Genomic DNA, 16,799 nt, shown 5'->3' on the forward strand with positions numbered 1-16,799 from the left:
CTCCGCACTCCAGCCTAGGCGATAGAGGGAGACTCCATCTCAAAAAAAAAAAAAAAAAAAAAAGAAAGTATCTATGAGAGCCCATATGTTACCTTTTTGCTTCCTGTCAGTTGAGTAGGTAATAAGTGGCAAGGACAACATAGAACATGAGAGTGAAATGACATAAAACTGTGAATTTTTAGTATAGATTTATGTCAAAAATTAAAGAGGAAAGATATTGAGTGAATCCAAGATGGTATTGCTGTATGTGAAAGTCATTCATCCATCCATCCATCCATTCCAACCAACCAACTCACCCAACCCACCAACCAACCTTTATTGAGCCTGAATGGTGCAAAGGACTAGAGATACAAAGATAAATAAGGTACCACAGGCCAGGTGCAGTAATACCAGCACTTTGGGAGGCTGAGGCAGGCAGACTGCTTGAGCCCAGGTGTTTGAAACCAGCCTGGGAAACATGGCGAAACCCTGTCTCTACAAAAAGAAAAAAAAAATACCAGAAATTAGCTGGGCATGGTGGTGTGCGCCTGTAGTCCCAGCTACTCAGGAGGCTGTGGCAGGAGAATCACTTGAGCCCAGGAGGCAGAGGCTGCAGTGAGCCAACATTGCATTGCACTCCAGCCTGGTCAAAGGGAATTAAATCCTGTCTCAAAACAAAACAAAACAAAACAAAAAGATACCACCTCCATTCTCAAAAAACTCAGTCTAGTATGAGAAAGGGACTTTGAAAGTTCAGTTCAGTTTATTACAGTGTCAAGTAGATTTACAACTATTGCACTTATCATTCTGCTGACAGAAGGCCAAAACTGAAGATTGAGATTTTCCTCTAATAAAGATAGGTTTTCAGAATCTTCAATATAAGATGTTAAAATTATAAAGGCAAAGATATATAACTCATGTTCCATTCCATATCCTTCCTGCTGTTGTACAGTTTGCTGCAAATGATAATTTAATTTGGATAATGCTTTAAATCATTGATTTCTCATGAAATTACTTTTGAGTGAAATTTGACAAGAATTTTCTTTATACTCTCTTCTTTACCAAAACATATTAGAAGTCCCCATAGTCCAAAATAAAATGTAACCATAGAATGGGGAGATAACTTTAGTCAAAGACCAAGTAAATATTACCTTCTTTGCAGAACTCCAGGTTGTAGTCACGTAAAAGTGTGGCCACTTGTTGCCTAACTTTTTGGACAATGGGAAAAAAAAAACAATAAAAGCTAAAATGTGGTCCAGCATATGAAACTCTTCTCAAAAACAGAAGAAAGTCATGACCATTGTTGGGAAAGTGTTTTACATTTCCAATGAAATTCTATTCCATTGATCTGTTTGGACGATTGTCTTCAACCTATTTGGCTCTAGCCCATAAATTGTAATTGATTCAGTCATGTAAAGAACCACTTTTATCTTAAGCTTAGAATTTATAACAATGGAAAGCAGGAAAGTGGTTTTTCATTCACTCTAATAATTGTGCAGGGATAAGCTAGAGAAAAAATAAAACAAAAAAGTACCAGTCTTCTGTCCTCTTAAATTATTTTTCATTCTGATTATATTACAAAGTAATGAGCTGTGGAGGTTTGGCACTGTTTTCCATCTTAACAGTTGTTCTGTATTGTAAGATTTTATATGTGATTCATAATGTACTACTATAACAAGACACAGTTTTTATATATTACTGGAATAATGCAAAGAAAATGAATTTTCCTTTGGGTCCAGTAATTGTCAAAGGAATGATTGCAGATTCAGAAAATGTGCTTTGTAATAACCCTGTTAACATAAAGTATACACTGAGGAAAAAAGTAAGTATGGCACATATATGGAAGGATTAGTTGTATTAGCAAGGCATTTCAGGGATGCTTTTGGTTCTTTAGACTAAGTAAGATACATCCAATTTAGACCCCCTTCAAATCCTTAGACAAATGGGAATCACTTGGTAACATAAAGATTATTTTAGTGGGCAGGGGCTGATTTCACCATGTGCTTACAAATGTTCCAACTAGTCGGTAAACTATCCCATCTGAAGGAAGGATTTGCTATGGTAATAAGGCTGATACGCTCAAGCTGTAAGAATTAATTTGAATATCAAAAATGAAATTGAGATTGCTAACCATGTCCTGATAGTTACAGGATGTAGAATATTAAATGTCCTCTTTTTTAACTAAAGTAAAAAAATGAAGAAGCATGGTTAATTCACTTGTGCTGATTAAAACGGATGTCCACGTGCAACTTCTGCGTGTGAGCCTCCCCATGCTGCCATGCCACCAGATGCTTTCCCTTCACCTTGCTAATCCCACTAGATGTTTTCCTCGGTAGAATCCTAGCTCATGGGTTTCCATGTGCATGTTTCTATTGTAATGAAAATTAACTACAAAATCTGAACGTTTTCTGCTTTCAGAAAATTCTAGTGTACCATGTACAGCTTAGATATTTCTTTTTCAGTTAAAAAAAAATAGTGCAAAAACATATCTGATAGTCAAGGTGATAGTTCAAGTGAGTTCTTGTGCCAAGGAACACAGTCAAGCTTCTCCTCTAGCTGATGTGTAGAAACTGTATGTAGTTTTTGGGAAATATTCCAGATTTTCCCATAAGTTCTCCACTCATCCAGTCATCATCTACAGATTCCAGCTCTGTTATTATATCTCCAGCCTGTAAGACAAAAGGAGTTAGAATTACTGGTTTCTGTTGAGAATAAGCATGGTAAATAGTGGCCTGCCTAGGGCAGCATGAATAATCTTCTCTGTATAACTCATTTATCTTGATTGCTGAGAATTAAATGACAACAGTGATCTATACCTAATGATGCCATTTGCTTGTAAGCCTCTATCCCTTAAATCTCATTCCTTTGCCACTGCCACCCTTGCTGCACTTTGATTTTCCTTCTTATACTTTGTGCCTCTCAAATTCACCACTCCTAATCTAAAATCCCTCTTGAACAAATAATACCAGTTATCACACACACACACACACACACGATTATTTATTGAATACCCACTATGTGTCAGACACTGTTCTGAGCACAATTAATATTCCCTCATTCTACAACGGGAAGGCAAATAAACTGGCAGAAGAGGACAGAAAGCATGGGATTGCCAACTCATTAGGGCCATCAAGGGAGGGCCTCACTGAAGGTGTCATATAGGCAAAGATTTGGAGATGAGAAAGTGAGTCATGTGCTTCCTGTATGCCTTGTCTTATTCTGTGTACTTCACAGGAACTAACTCTTATGTAAACACCACCACAGTCCTAGAGATGAGTACTATGTTATCTTCATTTTAGAGATTTTTTTTTTTTTTTTTTTTTTTGAGACAGAGTCTCGCTCTGTCACCCAGGCTGGAGTGCAATGGCGCGATCTCGGCTCACTGCAACCTCTGCCTCCCAGGTTCAAACAATTCTCCTGCCTTAGCCTCCCGAGCAGCTGGGGTTACAGGTGCCCGCCACCACGTCCAGCTATTTTTTGTATTTTTAGTAGAGACAGGGTTTCACCATGTTGGCCAGGCTGGTCTCAAACTCCTGACCTTGTGATCCACCCACCTTGGCCTCACAAAGTGTTGGGGTTACAGGCGTGAGCCACTGCCCCTGGCTGAGATGTATTTTTAGAGATTTCCTTATTTTAGTGAAAAAGAAACCAAAACTCAGATAGACTACGTAACTTGCCAGTGTCGCATGTCTAGTTAGTGGTAGAACCAGGATTCAAATCTAGTGCAATTCCTGGGCTTATATTCCTAACCACTAGGCTATGTGGCCACCACATTTTACAATGGACCTTTTTACTTAGAAAGGCTTTTACTGTAATTGCCTTTTATCAACACCCAGAGCATTTCGCACTGTACATTTATTCTTGCACATAATGGCATTTCTCCTCTACCATTTGGTTTATCACATTCCTCCTATGGCCCCAGTATCTTTTTTTTGAGACAAAGTCTCGCTCTGTGGCCCAGGCTGGAGTGCAGTGGCACGATCTCGGCTCACTGCAACCTCTGCCTCCCAGGTTCAAGTGATTCTCCTGCCATGGCCTCAATATCAAATTTGCATTTTTTCCCATCTTAAAGAGCTTCACCTTGACTCAGGACACTGTTTTATCTTCATCAGGTTAGTCAAAGGGGCTGTGTGTCTTATTCATGTGCAAATTAGAATTCCTTCAGCAGATGAAGACATAACTATTTTGTTCTTTATAGTTTCTAAACATTTCTTAGAATCTGTGTTTAAGATGCTACAATGGTCCCAGATGACTCTGGCTACTGTTAAGACTACCTTTATTGGGCTAAATGAATTTATTTGTAGCCCTAGTACATTACCCTCTGGAAAAAAAATGGCTTGATTTAAGGCTTTTCTTTATGGAAAATGAAAAGGAAACATGCAATCAGATGTTATTAATTTACTCTGCTCTGCTAAAATCTGTAAAAATTCTGGCAATTCAAAGTTTTTGTTATAAATAAGTTCCTTCTGGTTCCTAAATTATAATTTAATAGTTAACTGAAGCTATTTTATTTAGATCTGGTCCAAACCTACATACCATGTCAGTTTCCTGAGGGCTAGGACTATTTTCTTTTTTAGATGGAGTTTTGCTCTTGTTGCCCAGGCTGGAGTGCAATGGCATGATCTCGGCTCACTGCAACCTCCGCCTCCCAGGTTCAAGAGATTCTCCTGCCTCAGCCTCCTGAGTAGCTGGGAGTAAAGGTATGCACCACCACACCTGGCTAGTTTTGTATTTTTTTAGCAGAGACGGGGTTTCTCCATGTTGGTCAGGCTGGTCTTGAACTCCCGACCTCAGGTGATCCACTCACCTTGGCCTCCCAAAGTGCTGGGATTACAGCCGTGAGCCACTGCACCCAGCCAGGCTAGGACTATTTTCAAAAATTAGTTTTGGCCGGGTGCAGTGGCTCACACCTGTAATCCTAACACTTTGGGAGGCCAAGGCAGGTGGATTGTCTGAGCTCAGGAGTTCAAGACCAGCCCGGCAACACAGTGAAACTCTGTCTCTACTAAAATACAAAAAATTAGCTGGGCACGGTGGCATGCACCTGTAGTCCCAGCTACTCAGGAGGCCGAGGCAGGAGAATTGCTAGAATCCAGGAGGCGGAGGTTGCAGTGAGCCGAGATCGCGCCGCTGACTGCACTCCAGCCTGGGCAGCAGAACAAGACTCCTTCTCTAAAAAAAACAAAAAAACAAAATTAGTTTAATCTATTAACATTCTGTGGATATTTAATAAAACTGAAAGCAGTGCAGAATCCCTTAACAACAACAATAACAACAACAATTCTAACAATTCTAGAACTATCTTATGGACAACCATTTGTAAAATGAAATGAAGATAACCTGTTTTCTGGAGGATACTGTGCATTCTGTTATTTATACTGACATAGTTTAAATGAAGACCAAAATAACATCCAAGAAGTTTGAATTCAGATTCTTCACTTGCAGTAAGTTTATGTAAAGATAAAAGGGATACATTTTGAGCCACTGACTCTCAAGGACTAAGGCAACAGCTTTCTTTCTTTCTTTCTTTCTTTCTTTCTTTCTTTCTTTCTTTCTTTCTTTCTTTCTTTCTCTCTCTCTCTCTCTTTCTTTCTCTCTCTCTCTTTCTTTCTTTCTTTCTTTCTTTCTTTCTTTCTTTCTTTCTTTCTTTCTTTCTTTCTTTCTCTTTCTTTCTTTCTTTCTTTCTTTCTTTCTTTCTTTCTTTCTTTCTTTCTTTCTTTCTTTCTTTCTTTCTTTCTTTCTTTCTTTCTTTCTTTCTTTCTTTCTTTCTTTCTTTCTTTCTTTCTTTCTTTCTTTCTTTCTTTCTTTCTTTCTTTCTTTCTTTTTAAAATTTTGTTTTAAAGACCAAGATGTTAAAGGAAAAAAAGGGAACTGATAGAAGGTTACGAATTTTTAATTTTGCATAGCTTACAGCATAAGAAATACCTATCATTTATGGCTGGGTGTGGTGACTTATGCCTGTAACCCAGCTCTTTGGGAGGTTGGGGCCGATGGATCGCCTTGAGCTCATGAGTTTGAGACCAGCCTGGGCGAGACCCAGTCTCTACAAAGAATACCAAAAATTAGCCAGGCATTGGTGGCTCACACCTGTAGTCCCAGCTACTCAGGAAGCTGAGGGCTGGAGAATCGCTTGAGCCCAGGAAGCCGAGGCTGCACAGTGAGCTGAGATTGTGTCACTGCACTTCAGCCTGAGCAACAGAGTGAGACCCTGTCTCAGAAACAAAACAAAATAAAACAAAACCAAAAAAAAAAAAAAAAAAAAAAAAAGAAAGAAAGGAAGGAAGGAAAGGAAAGAAGGGAAAGAACGGAAAGAAAGGAAAGAAAGAAAGAGAGAGAGGCCGGGCATGGTGGCTCACACCTGTAACCCCAGCACTTTTGGAGGCTGAGGCAGGCAGATCACGAGGTCAGGAGTTTGAGACCAGCCTGGCCAATATGGTGAAACCCCGTCTCTGCTAAAAATACAAAAATTAGTCAGGTGTGGTGGCGTGTGCTTGTAGTCCCAGCTACTTGGGAGGCTGAGGCAGAAGAATTGCTTGAACCCAGGAGGCAGACCGAGATCATGCCACTGCAATCCAGCCTGGGCGACAGAGCGAGACTCCATCTCAAAAAAAAAAAAAAAAAGAAAGGAAGGAAGAATAAGAAATATCTATTATTTGCTAACAATATATTATAACAGAAATGACATTTAATACAAAAAGATGAAATAACATTTTATTATTCAGAATAAAGTAAAACCCCATCACAAAATAGGAAGTTAGCAACTTTACGGTGACATATTTCAGTCAAGGCATCCCCCCTTACCCCGACAAAGGCTGCACATACCTGATTTAGGTATTGCCTTGTTTTCCTCTTTTTCTTTGTTGAGATGGGGTCTTGCTATGTTGACCAGGCTGGTCTTAAACTCCTGGCCTCAAGCGATCCTCCTGCCTTGACTTCCCAAAAGTGTTGGGATTAGAGGTGTGAGCCACTGTTGCTCGGCCTTTTTCTCATCTTGTTGCAGACAAGTGAAAACCCTGTTTGGTTGTCCACTGTTTTAAACCACACCTTGTCCAATCATTCCTTGATATGTTAATTCTTTCTATGGCATCCTTTCCTCTGACTGAATATCTTCAATGATAGAGAATTTACCACTGCCTGACACAGGCTATTTTGACAGCAGTGACTACTAAAACCACCCTCCTTCTTCTAGCACTGTTCCCAAAGTGCTTTCCTCTGACTATGGTCCAGTTGTGGATTAGGGAAATAGAATCATGAAAATATCTACTTTTGGCCGGGCGCGGTGGCTCACGCCTGTAATCCCAGCACTTTTGGAGGCTGAGGTGGGCGGATCAACAGGTCAGGAGATCAAGACCATCCTCACTAACATGGTGAAACCTCGTCTCTACTAAAAAAAATACAAAAAAATTAGCTGGGCATGGTGGCGGGCACCTGTAGTCCCAGCTACTCAGGAGGCTGAGGCAGGAGAATGGCGTGAACCCGGGAGGTGGAGCTTGCAGTGAGCCGAGATCGCCCCACTGCACTCCAGCCTGGGCGACAGAGCGAGACTCTGTCTCAAAAAAGAAAAGAAAAGAAAAGAAAAGAAAATATCTACTTTTACTTTAAGAAGAAATTAGGCATTTCTTCGGTGAAAAAAAAAAAAAAAACCTTTGCAAACTAGCTCAACCTTTTGGGACTATTTCCCCAAACCTCTGGTCATTGCCTTTGTGGACAAGAGTGCAGTGGCACAATCTTGGCTCACTGCAAGCTCCGCCTCCCGGGTTCATGCCATTCTCCTGCCTCAGCCTCCTCAGTAGCTGGGATTACAGGCGCCTGCCACCACGCCCGGCTAATTTTTTTGTATTTTTTAGTAGAGACGGGGTTTCACCGTGTTAGCCAGGATGGTCTCGATCTCCTGACCTCGTGATCCCCCCACCTCAGCCTCCCAAAGGAATTTAGTGTCTTATGAGGCTACTATGCTACTAGTGCAAATTGTAGCAGGTGCTATCTGATTCTCCATCAATTTCAAAGACATATCAATGGCAGGCTTGCAGGGCCATGTAGACAGTCATCTGTTACCAGGGCTACTAATAAAAACCCTAATATTACTGAGATCTGATGACCTAAGACCAAGGAACAAGGGATTACTTTGGGGATGTATGGGGGTGTAAAGCCAAGGTTTTCTCTAACTACATTAATGCCTGGTTGATACTGTAAATTAACAGGCCTATTTGCACTGTTCACTTTCTCTAATGTCTTCCCCTACAATTAGGGCCTGAGATCTCTTCATTCTTGAGTAATGATTAATATTCCACCCAAATGTTCCATCCTTCAATGGAAAACATTTAAAAAATTATAGTGCTTAATGCAGTTATGAAGAGATACACATTCTGACCTTGAAGGAAAGTTCATCTTCATTCTCCCCTCGGAAATCATATAAGGCTTTGGCCTTCCTCCCCTTCGGTACTATGGCCAACATACTTTTTGCCTCAGCTGTGAAGACATAAAAAATTTAAATATATAGAAACACAGTGGACTAAAACACAAATCTAACATTTTTTTAAGAAAACGCTTATCGCTCTAAAAACACAGTATCTTCTCTTCAGAGGTAGTGATATTAGGCAAAGAAAAACATTTTTAAAAACATGTTCAATTAATTTTGAACTTATTTAACTTTCAAAAAGATGAATAATGTTCTCTTAGCAGGGAAAAATTACGTAAACTATATTTATTAGATGGAATTAGCCATTATTTAGTGAAGACATTATCTTTTTTTTCTATAACTCTAACAAAGCATATGAATGAAGTTTGCATAACTTCATGTATCAGCTCTTTCAAATATAGACAGACAAACTGAGCATGGCCAGAGGGGAAAGGAATGTACATAGTTTTGAAGGTTTCAGGCTCCCCGTAAGGAGTCGCATTCATGTCTTGCGGTTGTCATACCTGGGCAGGGCCTCACAAACGCTGCTGGGAAGATCCCCTCCCTGTCCTGCAGTCTGCCCCTGCACCAGTCAGAATCCAGACGTTCCAGAATCTGGATCCGGTCTCCCCTCTTGAACGATAAGTCATCACTGGTCTCTGCTGTAAAACTGTGAAGAGCTTCACACCATTCTGCCGAAAGACTGTTAACCTGTTATCAAATTAGAAGTGTGGTCAGAAGTGTAAGATTTTATTTGAAATTGAGTTCTACAAAGCTTAAAAAGTAGTGGAGAAAAAAAAACTAAGGGGTCTTAAGATTTCAAAGCCTGAAGACTTCTTTAAATTATCTAATACTTTATGTTGCTATCAAGTTTCAGAAATAAAAGTTTCCAATAATTTTTTCTTAAATTATAACTCTAAATGACAAGTGTGATAGAATTTGTGGCTTTTCTGCTTTTAAGGGATATACAAAGCTTAAGCAAACACTTTTTTACTTTCTTTCTTTTCTTTTCTGAGCCAAGTTCTTACTAAGTAACCCAGGATGGAGTACAGTGGCAGAATCATAGCTCACTGCAGCCTTGACTTCCTGGGCTCAGGCAATCCTCCCTCCTCAGCCTCCCGAGTAGCTGGGACTACAGGTGCAGCCACCACACTCGGCTATTTAATTTAATTTTATTTTTGCAGAAATGAGGTCTCACTATGTTGCCCAGGCTGGTCTTGAACTCTTGGCTCAAGTGATCCTCCCACCCTCCCAAAGTTCTGGGATTACAGGCATGATCCATGAATTCCCAGGTCTTTACTTGATTCAGAGACAATTAGAGTCCATAGCACAGAACTTCATCAATTCACACTTTTAATTTTATGAGCTGTAGTTAACTCTAAGATTGGCAGGATAACACCCAGATGTGGTGGGCTAGTGTAAGAACACTTTTATCCCAGGCACATTAGAGAAAGGTTTTGCTCTGTGAAGAGGCAACTCTGCCAATTTGGGATGGGAACCCTGTGTTCAAGAGGCTCAAGAAGGCAGTAGAGGATAATGAAAAGGCTTTTTTCTTTCGAGATGGAGTCTCGCTCTGTTGCCCAGGCTGAAGGGCAATGACGCAATCTTGGCTCAATGCAACCTCTGTCTCCCGGGTTCAAGCAATTCTCCTGCCTCAGCCTCCCAATTAGCTAGGACTACAGGTGCGCACCACCACACCCAGCTAATTTTTGTATTTTTAGTAGAGACGGGGTTTCACCATGTTGGCCAGGCTGGTCTCGAACTCCTGGCCTGAAGCGATCCACCTGCCTTGGCCTCCCAAGGTGCTGGGATTACAGGAGTGAGCCTCAGCGCCTGGCCGGGACAAAGGCTTTGGAGCTACCCAGGCAAGGTTTCCAGACCCAGTTCTGCCACTTCTTAACTTCGTGACACTGGGCAAGACGCTTCTTTTCTCTGAGGCTCAGCTTCATCTTGGGGTTAATAAGAGGATTAAATGAGACAATGCATGTCTAACATTTAGCCCAGTGCCTGGCACATCTTAAGTGCTCAATAACTGATGGCTTATAAAACAAAAACAAAAACAAAAAGCAAGCAAACAACACTAACCCCCTCTTGCTCCTGCACGTGAGTAACCAACCCTAAAGGATGGAACTTATCATTCTCCAAAAATGCAGGCAACAACCATGTGAACATTTCCTTTTGGAGAACTATAGTCAGTTTCCTTCTTGTTTCACTTTATCAGTGGATAGGGATAAAGAATTAAGGGACACACAGGCCAATTACAAGTGACATTTTCACAAACACAATGATCCCATCAGGCTTAACTCTTCTAAATTTGTCACAAAAAACAATGGAAGGCCGGATGTGGTGGATCACCCCTGTAATCCTAGCACCTTGGGAGGCTGAGGCAGGTGGAGTGCTTGAGCCCAGGATTTTGAGACCAGCCTGGGCAACAAAATGAGAACCTGTCTACAAAAAATACAAAAATTAGCTGGGAGTGGTGGTGTGTGCCTGTCATCCCAGCTACTTAGGAGGCTGAGGTGGATTGCTTGAGCCTGGGAAGCAGAGGTTGCAGTGAGCTGAGACCTCGACACTGCACTTAGCCTGGGCATCAGAGTGAGATCCTGTCTCAAAAAAAAAAAAACCAAAAAAACAAAAATAAAACCAAAAATAACAAAAAACTGAAAACAACAGAAGGCACCACATTCCTAGTACCTTTAAGCATTTCTGGGGTCATGCTGAACAGTGTAAAAATTTTAACCCACTATTTTTCTCTTTCTCATTATACAAATGAAACAAATGTTCCTAAATATTTGGAAAGTTGAGAAACGTATAAAGAAATGGAGAAGGCCAGGCGCAGTGGCTCATGCCAGTAATCCCAGCACTTAGGGAGGCCGAGGTGGGTGGATCACGAGGTCAGGAGTTCAAGACCAGCCTGGCCAAGACGGTAAAACCCCGTTTCTGCTAAAACTACAAAAATTAGCGAAGCACAGTGGCAGGCACCTGTAAACCCAGCTACTCGGGAGGTTGAGTCAGGAGAATCACTTGAACCCGGCAGCAGAGGTTGCAGTGAGCCAAGACTGCGCCACTGCACTCCAGCCTGGGCGACAGAGTAAGACTCCGTCTCAAAAAAAAGAAAAAAAAAAAAAGAAGTGGGGGAAAAAAACCTACCCATATATATAATCTTACTACCTAGATGCAAGTTAATACTAGTAACTTGAATGATTTCCTTCCAGTCTTTTTATGCTATATATTCAATTTTATATCCCCTTTCCCTATGTTTCCTCTCATGACATTTAAAATCATTATTTTATTTGATAAATCTAGTTTTTCATAGCTTTAGAATATTCTCCCAATAATGGTCATATTTAGGTTGTTTCCAATTTTTTCTTATTATATTAGCACTATGCTCATCTTTGTGACTAAAACCCTATCTCACTTTTTATCCTTTTCTTAGGGTGATAAATAAGAATGTGTACTTTCTCTCTTTTTTTTTTTAACACTCAGATGCTTATAATTGCTTGTTTAGTGCTGAGCTGCACTGAATCTTTGTTAACTGAATAGGTTAAATGGTATTTTATTGCTGCTTTATTATATATTTTCTTGATTATTAGAAAGGTTAAATATTTTTTTCAATATTAGACACTTACTGTATCTCTTTTATGAATTCTTTTTTTTTTTTTTCTTTTTTTTTGAGGCAGAGTCTTGCTCTGTCTCCCAGGCTGGAGTGCAGTGGCGCAATCTTGGCTCACTGCAAGCTCTGCCCCCCGGGTTCATGTCATTCCCCTGCCTCAGCCTCCCGAGTAGCTGGGAATACGCACGCTGGTCACCACACCCGGCTGATTTTTTTTGTATTTTTAGTAGAGATGGGGTTTCACCGTGTTAGCCAGGGTGGTCTCGATCCCCTGACCTCGTGATCCGCCCACCTCGGCTTCCCAAAGTGCTGGGATTACAGGCATGAGCCACCGCGCACAGCCTCTTTTATGAATTCTCTAATCATGTCTCTTTTATCATTTTCCTTCTTTCTTTTTTGAGACAGAGTCTCGCACTGCCACCCAGGCTGGAATGCAGTGGTGCTATCTTGGCTCACTGCAACCTCCACCGCCAGGTTCAAGCTATTTTCCTGCTTCAGCCTTCCAAGTAGCTGGGACTATAGGTGCACGCCACCAGGCCTGGTTAATTTTTGTATTTTTAGTAGAGACAGGGTTTCACCATGTTGGCCAGGCTGGTCTTGAACTCCTAACCTCAGGTAATCCACCTGCCTTGGCTTCCCAAAGTGCTGGGATTACAGGCATGAGCCACTGTGCCCAGCCTCTGTTTTCATTTTCTATCAGGGTTTGCATGTTTTTGTATGAGCTCTCTATATAAAATATATTAACCATCTAAGAATTTATTACAAACATTTGTTGTATGAATTGAAAAATTAATTCATACTACATTCTCTTGAAAATTATGATTTTAATATTCCTCCCAGAGTCTGAACCTGGCTGTCACTATAGTCATCTGTTCAAGCAGCCTACCTGAGAGTTTGAGCCAGAATCTTCTTTTTTGGTTTTCAGTGGTACCTTTGTGCCTACATTAAAAAAACAAACAAACACAAGAAGTCAGAACATTAGATGTGAAGGCCACATAGTATTAAAAACAAATGGTTGAGGTGGGAGGTGGGAGTGAAGAGTCTGGGATTCCACTCCGGTCTCTTCATGTATTGCCTATGTTGCGTTAACCTGTACTAACTTCACTGAGCTCGTTTAGTTAATTGTAAACACAACTATTTATAGTCTATATACATTAGTAACAGTCTACAGTTCATTTCTGTTTAAAAGTCTTTGCTATTTATTTATTAGATACAGAGTCTGGCTCTGTTGCCCAGGCTGGAGTGCAGTGGTACAATCATAGCTCACTGTAGCCTTGAACTCCTGGTCTCAGGCAATCCGCCCACCGTGGCCTCTCAAAGTGTTGGAATTACAGGTCTGAGCCATCATACCCAGCCTCTTTGCCATTTCTTATATGAAGCTATTGCTAATTACCTAAAATACCAAAACCAGCTCTTTGAGAGATGCCCACAAATAATGTCTATCCCACACAAATTCCCATTTTAAAATCAGTTTTCCTTCTACCGTAAAAATATGGCAATATGGATACAGCTTAAGTATAATGATATTATTTGGTTTATTTGAATTAGGACATAACATAATAAAAAAAAATTCTCTATACTCACTTAAAACATTTGCACCAGAGGTGGGATAATCCTCAACAGGCTCCACAAAGTTCAGGGGGAAAATCCCAGTTCTGCCTCGAACTTCTCCTCTGGCCCATTCCTCATTCACATACTCTTTAAGAATAATAATTTCTCCCTCTGAGAAACTCAACTCATCCTTCTGCTCTCCAATATATTCAAACCGAGCAACACATCTTGAGCCTCTGAATGAAGAACACATTTTGTGGATTAGACTAGAGAGTGCTTTTAAAATGCTTAAAAACCTTCATTCAGTCTTTCAATAAATATTTATTCTGGGTTTACCATGGAATAAGGTATACTAGGCTAATTTGAAATTATTCCACGAAAAAGAGTAAGTTACACTTTTAAGTAACAGATATGAACCTATTCACTCAGAAAGGCTGAAGCTCAAGGTCTCGGAGTGCATGCAGCTGGGTGGTTAGTTTACCCTGCTGTGTCTTTTGATCATCTTACTCCCCAGTCTCCGTATGTTTGTATCCTTGGGCCACAGCAATCCATGGTCCAGTCTGAACCCTTTCAATCATAAATGCACTGAGTTGAGGAGTGCTAACCCTGAGAATCTCAGGGCAATTCATCAAATTTTCTGACTACTAATCAGGGCAGAATGCAATGGGCATCAGCTGGGCAAAGTTGATGTTCAATAGATGCTCAATTAATCAGTGAGCTGGCCTTAAAAACTAGGAGAAGGTTTAAAGAAAACAGAAACTTGGCATATCATAACACACAGTCTTGGAACTAACTCTGTTGCCTTTAAAAATGATTTTTTAAATCTCCTTTAAAAGGGCTTCATTTCTGACATTTGGAACAATCCTTACATGATCTGCAATTTTGACTGAAAGTAAGATAAAAGCAGAGATAAAATTGTGTCTCTAGAAGGTGTGCTTTAATACTAATCCCTAGATTTGAGGGTTTAGAAAGGAAGTTTCAATAGCAACAGGCTAAGGAGAAGCAATTGCCTAAAAAGAAAAGGTTGATTCTAGCTTTAATAGAATTCTGATTTAAGTCAGATCAATGGGTCAATGACTGTAAAAGCCCACTTCAAATCCAACCTGCTGAGACACAGTATATGCTGCTTAAAAATAGAGAAAAACTGAATCTGAAATAGAATTCAACTATTGTGGATCAGAAGTTTTCTTATTTGTGATAACCTTTGCATTTGTTTTCTAAAGTCCTCTGGGAGCATCTGCTTATGTCTGACCTATTCATAGACAGGTTTACAGTCTTCAGCAGGTAATGAATTCTATTAATTTGCTCATTTAACTAGAATATAAAGTTGCATTGTGGCAGTGCTTTAAATCACAAAGGAGTTACAATGACACATAAAAGGGTATTTAAATTCAGGGAAACGTCCTCAGAGATAAAGGAAAACCCCTTCAACTTAACTCTTCCTTCACTTTCTTCTAGTTCCTCTTAAAAACAAAAACATACAAAATGTCTAGCAGTTATTGTAGGATTCATATTTCTATAGGATTTAATTATTTCTCATGACAAAAATGCTTGAACCTTCTAAAAACTGGGTGAACACTAGATGGCCAAAATAAAATGCAGTAAATGATGAAACTATCTCTGCTCATGCTGAGACCAGGCTGCAGGAAGCATTGGCATAGACTGTCTTTGCTGCTTTCTTTATGTCCTGCACTGATGTTGGAGAGTTGCTTAGGTAAGCTTCTATCAGCAGGTTCATGATGTATTTTCATCAGAATTTTAATCCATTGTCACCTTTTAAACAAGTTTTCTTTGTAATTAAAAAGACACAATGAGAATGTGAATTATCACCATGTGAAGTGTTTTCTTTTAAAATAAAGAATAAATAAATAATAGAGATGGGTTCTTGCTATGTGGCCCAGGTTAGTCTTGAACTCCTGGCATCAAGCAATCCTCCCACCTCAGCCTCCCAAAGTACTGGGATATGGGTCTGCGCCACCATGCCTGGCCTTGGAGTGTTTTAAGCTTGATAATTCTTCATGATATAGATGGTTATCTCCTTTGTATTTTGTGTAAAAGAACACAAATAGAACTTACTTAACACAATGAGATGAAATGCATTCTCTTTTCCCATCTCCTCCTTCTGGGATATCAATCTAGCAAAGATAAAATCAAGGCAACAATTATATATTTTTGAGATTTTCATAAGATAAATTTAAGGTTAAGTAATTAGAAAGTACATGACTGAAATCGATCGGTTTAGCTAGGTGTTAATCTGATTAAGAGGAACTACAGGTGCTAAATGTAAAACAAATCCTGAATTTGGATTAAAAAAAAAGTGTAACTTGTGAAGTAGCCTTCCTTGAGTAGCCAATCAATTCTCTTATTTACTCGAATAACCACATTAATATCACTCTAATTCTGACTGAATTTTCTCTATCCCATTTTTTTTTTTTTTTTTTTTGAGACAGGGTCTTACTCTGTCACCCAGGCTGGAGTGCAGCGGCACAATCAGAACTCACTGCAGCCTCGACCTCCCAGCCTCAAGTGATCCTCTTGCTTTAGCCCCCACAAGTAGCTGGGACTACCGGTGTGCACCACCACACCCGGCAAATTTTTGTATTTTTAGTAGAGACAGGGTTTCACCATTGTTGCCTGGGCTGGTCTTGAACTCTTGGACTCAAGCAATCTGCCTGCCTTAGCCTCCCAAAGTGCTGGTATTATAGGTGTGAGCTGCCGCACCCTGCCAGCTCTATCCCATATTTTCCAGGTTGAAAACTGCAGCTGAGAAGGACTTAACATAGAAATCAGGCATTAGCCCTGCCACACCTACTCCAAGTGTTGGTAGAATCCTGCAATACTTCTCTGACCCCAAGATAAAACATTTCAATAAAACTTTGGATTCTCGGGCTGGGCACAGTGGCTCACGCCTGTAATCCCAGCACTCTGGGAGGATCAGGATTTCGAGACTAGTCCGGCCCGGGTGACAACAGTGAGACTGTCTCAAAAACAAAACAAAACAAAAACAACTTGTGGATTCTCTTCACATTTATAACTGAAATATTTTCCCCCTTCAACATGAATAGGGAAGAAAGGAATCTGTATTTAGCAAACTAAGTGGCAACACTTTGTCTTATTTTATTTATTTATTTTTTGAGACAGGGTCTCACTCTGTTGCCCAGGCTGGAGTGCAATGGCGTGGTCATGGCTCACTGCAGCCTTGCCCTCCCATGCTCACACCATCCTCCCACTTCAGCCTCCCAAGTAGCTGGGACTACA

At 40.3% G+C, this 16,799-nt stretch overlaps 1 protein-coding gene across 13 annotated transcripts in view; it reads right to left on the bottom strand.

The window, feature by feature from the left end:
* Positions 1-720: 720 nt before the first annotated feature.
* The window catches only part of SH3D19 (SH3 domain containing 19), a 232,464-nt gene continuing 216,385 nt past the window's right edge, over positions 721-16,799 (bottom strand). For all 13 annotated transcript variants that reach the window (XM_055111910.2, XM_055111913.2, XM_034959247.4 and 10 more), the window contains 6 exons: positions 15,618-15,676; positions 13,575-13,777; positions 12,877-12,929; positions 8,902-9,088; positions 8,351-8,448; positions 721-2,648 (listed from right to left, as the gene is read on the bottom strand). In XM_055111910.2, coding sequence (XP_054967885.2) covers positions 2,532-2,648; positions 8,351-8,448; positions 8,902-9,088; positions 12,877-12,929; positions 13,575-13,777; positions 15,618-15,676 — 717 coding nt within the window. In that variant the 3' untranslated portion in view covers positions 721-2,531. The remainder of the gene's footprint in view (positions 2,649-8,350; positions 8,449-8,901; positions 9,089-12,876; positions 12,930-13,574; positions 13,778-15,617; positions 15,677-16,799) is intronic.

Source organism: Pan paniscus, chromosome 3 (assembly GCF_029289425.2).
Source record: "Pan paniscus chromosome 3, NHGRI_mPanPan1-v2.0_pri, whole genome shotgun sequence".
Classification (NCBI taxonomy): Eukaryota; Metazoa; Chordata; class Mammalia; order Primates; family Hominidae; genus Pan; species Pan paniscus.